Source organism: Ctenocephalides felis, unplaced genomic scaffold, assembly GCF_003426905.1.
Source record: "Ctenocephalides felis isolate EL2017-DRISC unplaced genomic scaffold, ASM342690v1 CF-g0.4_SCAFFOLD_01886, whole genome shotgun sequence".
NCBI lineage: Eukaryota > Metazoa > Arthropoda > Insecta > Siphonaptera > Pulicidae > Ctenocephalides > Ctenocephalides felis.
Window position 1 is genome coordinate 26,680,568 of NW_020538040.1, and position 9,955 is coordinate 26,690,522.

Below are 9,955 nucleotides of genomic sequence, written 5' to 3' on the forward strand. Positions count from 1 at the left end.
TTATAAAATATAGATAATTAATACAGTGAAACTGCGAATTTGGGGACTGAATTACCATCATTCAGTAATATAGTACTTAATTAATATACTTATAATTAATACTTTAAATTAACTTCCAAAAATTGACACAATTTTTCTTATATTGAATCTAACATCACTTTAATTGAAAAATCTGGACAGGTGTTCTAAACGTTTTGCAACTAAATATATCAAAATCATATTGATATTGATCATTAAGAGTCTTGCAAAACGAGTAACGTTATTCTATATCTAAATCTAATAAAATTTGTTCACTAATATCAAAAGGAAATATATTCTTCTGTAAGTTTTTAACATCCGAATGCTATCTGTAGCAAATGATAATCTGGGTGGCGGAGACCGTAAACAGATAAAAAAGTCTTCGGCTACGAGTGAAGTAGCGACTTCTTCGGTGAATTCGAACGAAGTCAAAACGTCGGACGAAGGGAATCCCTCTTTTTCGAGGGAGGTGGATAAGACATTAATTCCACCTTCCACAAGCAGTTCCGACGACTCCGTCACAAACGAATCATCTGATGATACCGAAACAAAGGACTCTAGCTTGGACGACATTTTAGCAAACAGAGAAAGGCCTAATAAAACTAAAATTAGAATAACAAAAGCTTCCAAAGAAAAACGAGAACATCTGACAGGTGAACTGGTCAAATCACTTGCTGACAAACATAGCAAAGTGTTATCACACAACAATATTCTAAAAATACAATATATGACTAATGATCAGTCTAGTAAACTTAATAACTCGTCTGAAAGTTCTGAAGACTATCAACCCTTTCCAAAAAATCTAGTTCAAATCGAAGCCAATACTCAAGAAGTCGAAGTCGTGGAAGTAAATACCGTAGAAGCCAATACATCAGAAGTCAACAACAAAGGACTAACTGCTATAAAAGTTAGGAAAACAGAGATAAAAAATACGGATTTCCAAATTGATATAGAAGAGAAAAACGCGGAAACTAGTGCTGGCACAGAAAAGGTACAAGAAGCGAAAGCAGTGATATTGCAACCCAACTCCAATGGGCTTGAGGAGGATAAGGTTGTAAGATCGTTGAAATCACACGAATTACCTTCTATCCAGCCTATTCCGATATTGGATGTAAGTGAAGTTGGCGGCGAGTTTACAGATGTACCTGATGATTCAGCTTTATTAAGGATGAGAAAAATTTTGCCTTATTTTGTTCGTGGCCGAGTTGTTGCCGGCTTTGGAAGAGGATCTAGAGAGCTTGGTATACCTACAGCCAACTTTTCGAAAGAAGTCGTCGATGATATCCATGACGATCTATGCCCAGGAGTGTACTACGGATGGGCGAAAGTAGATCCTTGGCCCGTGATGAAGATGGTTATGAATTTAGGCTGGAATCCGTATTACGAAAATAGAATAAAATCATTGGAAGTTCATATCTTATATGACTTTCCGTGCGATTTTTATGGTTCTCATATGAGGATTTGCATATTGGGGTATATAAGACCCGAAGCCAAGTTTAATTCGATGGAACATTTAATCAAGTCCATCCAGCGGGATACGGAATTAGCTAAGAGTCTTTTGGATAATCCCGATTGCATGATGTATCGTTTTCACGAATATTTTGGATGCGTTTGCGAAGAACCTTCTAATGGCTGACAGTACTATTACAGACAATTTTTATGAATAAATTAGTGTACTTAGGACAAGTACTTACAATTAAAGTACTTATACGTTTTACCAGGAGCAGTGTAAATCATACAACTGAAGAACCAATAATTTTGCCAAGTTATATTTCGGTATTCAATTGTATCGATCCATTTTGTTTTAAGATGATCTGTGCTATTTATTTATGTATTATTTTTTACTAAGTTACTTGTTTTAATAAATACTCAAAAGCCCTCTTACCTCTATACCGTAAAATTATAATTTACATTTTTTTATTTTGAGTTAAAAGTTTAAGCATATTACACATTTTTTAGGATTAATCTTGTAAAGTTACTGCTTCCGATAGGCCAATAGGTATTACGCATTGTATTTTATAGTATTTGTGTTCCGCAATGATACAATTTTAAATACTCATGTCTAGTTATCAGAACAGTTAATGGGTGATTCTTTGGTAGTTAGTGATTTTAGTTTTGAAGTTCATAATTATGTCTATGTCATGCTTGAATGTATCATGTTGTGTCTTGCTGTGTTTCAAAATGGGCCTTGCCACTATATAAATGAATTAGATAGTAATTAGATTATGTTATTGTATGGAATATGAATCGGTTTTAGAATAAATTACGATAATTTCGTATTCCTTTGGAAAAACTGTCTGGTTTTAAACACACCGTGATTAGGCCAATAAAAACTTGTTTTGGGTTTGATAGATTCACTAGCTATGCTTCTATTCCTAGTGACATATAAGTGTTCATAAAGTTTTTATCTTTGGTAAATAGATTTTGATTTGTTCGTAAATCATTTGTGCGTGAACTATAGCATTTACAATTCGCATTGTTTTTATATAATTTGTAAATGGTGTTGTAATAACAAACCTTCTTCCTTCATTTGTCGTAGTCCTATTAGAAAATGTTGTTTGCGTTGTGTTTTCGTTTTATTAAAATATTGTATGTCATTGCTTGCTTTCAAATCCCAAATTCTATTTTCTTGCGCTTTTACATTAGATCTACGATTGCATATTAAAAATGAATGTGAAGAATTAAGAGGTATGTTACCGGCAGAATGACATGAAATAATTTGTGGTGTATCAAGAGTCTGTGGTTGGTTTGAATTTCTGTGTAAGAGACTATGGTGATTTAAATTGCAAAAGGTACATCGACTCGATGAAAGGCATTGACTAACATTATGATTACACCGTAAACAATTAATGCATAATTTTAGTTCTTTTGCTTTAATTATTCTATCTTCTGTAGATAGTGATCGAAACTTTGGGCATTTATATGCCGAATGATAAGTCCCATTGCAAAACAGACAAATATTTTTGCAATTGGTTGATGTATCGTAAGACTTCGTTTGTTTTTCGAAATTAGTTTTTATGTCTTTAAAATTATTGAAATTTCCGGTTCTTGTCTCAGTTGGGTTTATAGCTTCTAACGTCATACAACGTTGATTTAGAAAGTTATTGAGTTCGGCAAACGTAACTAATTCTGACCCTCTATTCATGAGCATTTCCCACTCTTGGTGAGTTTTTTTGTCTATTTTTGTCATGATTAAATAATTAATCAGAGCGTCCCACTGGTCTACCGGTTGTTGCAACATTTTTAGACATCTTAAATGCTTATTAAACGTATCTATTAAATTGCGAAGATCCTTACCCGATTCATTGTGCATGGCTGGATGATCAAATAATTTTTTAATATGGTTATTTACGATTATTTTCTTGTTTTCAAACCGCGTTTTTAATAAGTCCCACGCAATAATATAATTATCGGCCGTTGCCGGTAGTGATTCTATGAGATTAGCAGCATCCCCTTTAGGCACGATTTTAAATAATAAATTTTTGGGCATTGCCTATGTTTGAGTCTTTGTGAATTAAACAAGAAAATGAATCGTAAAATTGTAACCAGTTTAAATAAGAGCCGTCAAACTGAGGCAAATTAATCTGAGGCAATTTAATGTTGTTAAGACTATTTGTCATATTAGAATCATTAAAGTTGTTTGAATTAATATCTGACTTATTTTGTGCTATTTGACTGAATTTTAATAAAGTTGATAGGCACCTTTTATATTTTTCAAAGTATTCATCTAATTCGATATCCATTAACTTATTTATTTCATCTTCGTCTTCTAATAGCGTTGTTATATTGATAATGGTGTTTTCGAATATTTCAAATAATGGCCTTACCTCTTCGACATGGCTGTTTATATCTAAAATATCTAACTCAGAAGTAGGTGTTTCTGCCATTTGTTTGCATATTTTCTCATATCTTGTTAATCGCGATTTCATTCCTCTTTGCTTCAGTTTTAATGATTTTAACGATTCCATTTTGACGTGGATTATAATTGTAAAAATGGTTAGTTTTAAGTGACCTGATTTCTGCTCCTTTGGCTCCAATTGATGTCTTGTATCTTCTTCGACTGCTGGATGTCAATCCGGCTCGAAGGACCAATGTTTTTTAGGTTGAATTGAATTTTGCTTTTCGAAGGACCGATTGTAAATACTTTGATTTTGTAACTAGTAATATTTATTTTACTTTAATTACATAAATTACATCGTATTTATAATAATTTAATATGGTTTTATTCCGTGTTGAATGATTTGAGTTTTAATTTTATAATAAAATCGATTGATGATTTTTTGTTTATGTATCAATATAGCCGCATGCTTTGATTGGCGCGAACATTCTCCCGGCCTTGAAATGTAGATTTCAAAATAATTAATAATCTTCATTAAATCGTTAGGATATGAGCTTCAAGAAGAAATTGGTCTTGAGTATACAAACATTGCTTTGATCTGTGTCAGAATCACATAAAATTCCTCGAAGGTTAGGATTCTTCATTAATATCTTGCATGACCTTATGGTTGCTTCCCAAATTCCTCCGAAAAAAACAGAATTCGGTGGAATGTGCTTCCATAATACACCTTCGTTGGTCATTTTATTACTAATCTGGTTTTGATTTGACTTTTTGTGAAAATTTATAAGATTTCTTTAATCCAGAAGTTGCGCCTATGAAATTCGTTCCATTATCTGAATAGATTCCGCGAGGTTTGCCATGTCGTGCCATAAATCGTTTTAATGTTGCCATGAAACTATTCGTCGTTAAATCAGATACTAATTCATGATGAATTGCTTTCGTAACAAAACATACAAATAAGCATATATAAGTCTTTAATTTTTTGTACCCTCTTGTTTGACGATCTCTTATTAAGACAGGACCTCCGTAATCTACTCCGCATATAAAAAAGGTGTAATTGATTATTATAGCATTAATGGATGAATCCATGTGGGTTCCAATGAAAAATTTAGGATGATGTTGAATCTAGCTCGTAAGGACCGATGAAAAATTTTAGGATGTTGTGATTGCTTGCCTTATGAAGGACCAATTGTAAATACTTTGATTATAACAGTATATATTTATTTTATATTAATAACAAGTTATAAGTATATTTACAATAATTTTAATACTGTTTTTGTCTACGTTCTGAGTGATTGATTGATTTGTATGATTTTTTTGATAGATGATTTTTTGTTTATATATCAATATAGCCGCATGCTTTGATTGGCGCGAACATTCTCCCGGAATGTTATTATAAAATCAAAACTCAAATCATTCAACACGGAATAAAACCATATTAAATTATTATAAATACGATGTAATTTATGTAATTAAAGTAAAATAAATATTACTAGTTACAAAATCAAAGTATTTACAATCGGTCCTTCGAAAAGCAAAATTCAATTCAACCCTAAAAAACAAATACTATAACTAAACTAATAACATAGTACAAGCAATTATTAATTCAAACATTGAACTAAAACTTGAACAAAATATATTGGTGTGAAATGGCTTTTTTTATCACTGAATGATGAACCCGAGGAGGACCGAAACGTATGATTTCGATAAATTTATAATTTCAATTACCAAATTTTCTAATTGGTATAAAAAATATAATATAGCAAACTGATCGGCGTCCCTTGAAAATGGATAAAATTTTTTTAGTATTCCATAAATCTTGGGATTTCATAGGTTTGTGATAAAAGTTCTGGGCATCCTGATATCGAGCAGTATTGATATCCTGTTCAATTTTAAAAAGATCAAAAATATATTTTTAGGTGAAAATGAACAGAATATATCATAATCATTATAAAAAGAACAATATGAAAGATTCATCAATAATGAAAAAGACAATCAACATTATTTTTTGTAAATTATTACTATTTTTTTCAGGTGTAAATAGACCTTGCCCGGCATTGCTACACCTATGAAAAGTCAGTCCTATTAATAAAATCCTCGATTATGTATGGATTAACAGCTGAAAAGGTTTTGATTACTGTTAAAAAAAAAAAGAAATATTATTTTTACTAAATTTAAGCTAGGCTGGATATTGATTCAAGTTTATAATGTACTGTAACAAATTGTTAATTATAATTATATTTAAGTATTTTATATTTTAGTTTCTTGTTCAAGTTTCGAATATTAGGTTGCAATTAGCTGCTATATATTCTATGAAGTAATTTCACTTATTTATTAGTTATGAATAAGCTTGGCAAGAGTGATAGAATATTTATTATTATTGATGGCATCTTGCTTATGAATAAATAAATTAATTAATTAATTAATGTAAATTTAACTCAAATAGAGCCATTGAATATCTTAATATAAATTGATAAATAAAAATAAAAAATAAAAAGACTGTAATTAAAATATCTTACTTAATCGAACATAAATTTTTCGAGATTCAAAAATGATCATAATCAAAAATCATAAAACGGTTCAAACGTAACACAAATAATACGCAAAGCAAAAATCCACATAATTATTATAAATTATAAATATTTTAGATAAAAGTACTACATCAGAAAACAACCATTTCTATAGAAAAAAATATACTATTTCATGAATAAGTCATCAATTTGTTAAAACTACCATAATTTATATTAGTTTACACTGATTAATTGTGACTAACCAAAACTTTTACAGTAGCAAATAGTTTTATAATGTACTGGTTAAATGCGGAACTTTACATCGTAATCACATCTAAATGGATAACTTAATGAATCCAATCCATTTATTTAATGAACTCTCGAAAACTAAACTATTCAAGTACTCTTACCTAATGACATTAAACATCAAGTATGTAACCATCGAATATAAGTGTAATTTGAATCTATATGTAAATCTAAATGTTACATGGTAACAAAATACAACCTGATAGTAATTAATAGTATGAGCCGATTCTGCCGTAAAATAGATTAATGTTATGGCAAGGCTATGTTACGTTGCGATTTTCATACAAAATGGTACTAAAAACTTGCACAACTAAAATGCACGTCACAAATATGCAGTTGTATAACATTCTTTTTTGTCGTTTGTGCGTTTTGCAGATTATTGAAGTAAAATACGTGTGTAATTTTTGAAGTGCAAATCCGTAAAAATGCAACGGAAATGCGTTACGGCAGAACTGTACGTCATTCGCTTTCGATGAAATCATTTCTATACGGGTCGATTGTGATTAGCCGTCGTGTATGTGAATAGAGATCTGTCGTTGTATGAGTACCGGCATCAACGTTGTATGCGTACCGATATCAACAAGGGCATCGATATTGATAAATAAAAATTTTAAAGTTACATCGTAGTACAAATCTTGATTTAATGAAAAATATTGATTAATAATATTAATGATTAGTAAGTTTACTGATTAGAAATTATTTCTATATTATTCGTAGTTTTTATAAATCTTTGAAGTTATTAAAATGTAAAATATTTTTAGGCAAGACAGATATTACAGCTGTTTAATAGAGAATGAGATTATATCGCCAGCGAAATAGTAAAAAAAAATACAAGCAGTCAATGAATGTATGTTAATTTTAATTACATGAAGTTCATCAAATACAATTACATGAAGTTACGAAAACAATATTTGTTTAGTTGTTGTTTAATATAATCTACTGTGTGAACGAATATTATAAAATTTATTAATCAGCAAATACTTCATTTTTCTAATGAAGGTTCATTTTTAAATGCTAATTACAATGACAAACCGATCATTTCATATTTGAAGTATGACTTTAATTACTTTATTGGTTTTAAATATTATACATATTTTTAATGCTGTTATAAATATATAATTTATAGTTTATCATTATATAAATGTGTATAATGATTGGAACTAATAAATGTGTGTGCATCACGAGTGTTACCATATTACTAATAAACATTATTCAAAATTGTTATATGATGAATTTATTTTTACTTAAATGTCATCTTGTACAGTAGCAAATAAATTTTACTTCAATCGCGTGTGAACCTTACACGCACTCTTTTTTTATCTCAAACTCCTGCACAGCAATCACATAGTATTTTGACAGTTTTTAGTACTATTTTATATGAAAAACGCTACGCAACATAACCTTGCCATAACATTGATCTATTTTACGGCAGAATCAGATCCTATATTTTTATATCTTCTACCTATTCTCATTTGGCCCCTCCGATTGGAACTCTCGGCCATCACTGAACCGCAGCGCACAAAGTGACTCGAAGATCGTACGATCATTATATTTATGAATTTTTTTCAGTTCGTTATCTGTATAAGTTATATTCTATGCTTTTTTATTAGTTTTTCTTATTCCATCTTATTCGACGCACAAACAAGTATCAAAGCTTTGCTCTGGTCGCTTTTATTCCGAAGCTGACATCACACAATTTTTTTTCTAACACTATACGATCTTTGTAATGTACAATGTTGATAGTCCGAGATATTTGCGAGAATTATTTGCAGAAGAAAACACTTGGAAATGAAACGGAATCATTTTTGTAATGGATACTGTAAGATGTAGCTAAATATCAAAGAGGTTGAATTATTAAATAAGGAATGAGAAGAAGAAATATGAATTTCTTAATATAAATTATTTTTATAAGAAAATACGTTTATGTGAATAAACTATTTTAAAAAACTCTGCAAAATTAAGCATCATAGCATTCTATGGCGTTTTTTTTATCAATATAAACAGTTGAAACTGTTGAAACAGTTGAAAATAATATACTAAAAAAGAGAACCTCGGGGTTATTCTCTTATGATCTTGATGAAACTTTGCATGATAATAGATATGATAGTCCAAAAGAATTTCTCATAATATTATAGGCCTATGAAAAGTGGTTTAATTAAAAAAATTAATTAAAATTCTGAAACATAGGCTACACTCTAAATATACGCCTCTACAGTGTTTCATATTAATATGTCGAAGACGTAAGTAATAATAATTTTACTTTTTATTCAGGTATTAACATATTCACAGATTGTAATTATATAATTTTCAGATTACAGTAAATTTAAACGATTTCCAGATTTTGATAAGAAAAGATTGTATAATTATAAGCTCAAACTAATTGAATGATTATATAAATATTTGGATATTGAAAATATCAAGAGTTTTAAACAATTATATTAAAATAACTTGAATTTATAGATCAATTATGATAAAATAAATGATGTATCATTAGATACAAAATAAGTATAAAAACAGGGAAGTTAATACATGTACATAAACCATTTATACAGATATGCACAAATTTAGATTGCAATAATATAATCCAGATTATAATTCCAAATGAGTTTTAAATTGTACATTTGTGAGCCCAATGTATCAAATACTTATATCAATATTTATATATTTAAAAATCAAAATGTGTTTACTCAATTTTAACAAAATGGAATAAATGTATAGACTAATGACAGAAAAAATTACGCATCATTAGATTTAATACAATTGGTGTAAAAATAGAGAAATTAAAATTCTTCATAAAAATTTATTTTTATGGACAAGGAAAAGAGGTTTCAATGTTTTTTGCACTCTAGCCATTATCATTTTCATTTATTATTAGCAAATTTATGTTTTGTCATAAAAATTTGCGAATTCTTCTTCCATGTACAAATTAAACACTTTTATTGATATTTTTCTGCAAATATTAATTTTTTTTCAAACATTTCACACATAAATACATACTAAAATTTCTAAAACTTTACTATTTTACTATTTTTATTAACAACGCCCCGATATACATATAAAATTATAAATAAATTATATATATTTTAAAAAACAATTTTATTTTTTTTGTAATAGTAGCAAATTCAAAGCAACAAATTGCAAAATTCTAGTATAAATAAAATTATTTTAATAAATTTATAAAACTTTTCTTCTTTAATTTTACATTTTTGATCATGGCGTCCCGGTGTCCCGGTGTCCCGGTGTCATAAATTAATTAAATATTTATTAAAAAAACTTATAAAAA

General features: G+C 29.1%; 1 protein-coding gene across 1 annotated transcript; it reads left to right on the forward strand.

Annotated features, from left to right (window-relative positions):
• Positions 1–313: 313 nt before the first annotated feature.
• On the forward strand, positions 314–1,884 carry LOC113377869. The gene has a single exon (XM_026618310.1). The coding sequence runs from the start codon at positions 341–343 to the stop codon at positions 1,652–1,654; it is 1,314 nt and encodes a 437-aa protein (XP_026474095.1). The 5' UTR covers positions 314–340; the 3' UTR covers positions 1,655–1,884.
• The last annotated feature ends 8,071 nt before the right edge of the window (positions 1,885–9,955 follow it).

Excerpts from the sequence above, each read along its gene's own strand:
- LOC113377869 (XM_026618310.1), top strand. The coding sequence starts at position 341 with ATGCTATCTGTAGCAAATGATAATCTGGGTGGCGGAGACCGTAAACAG.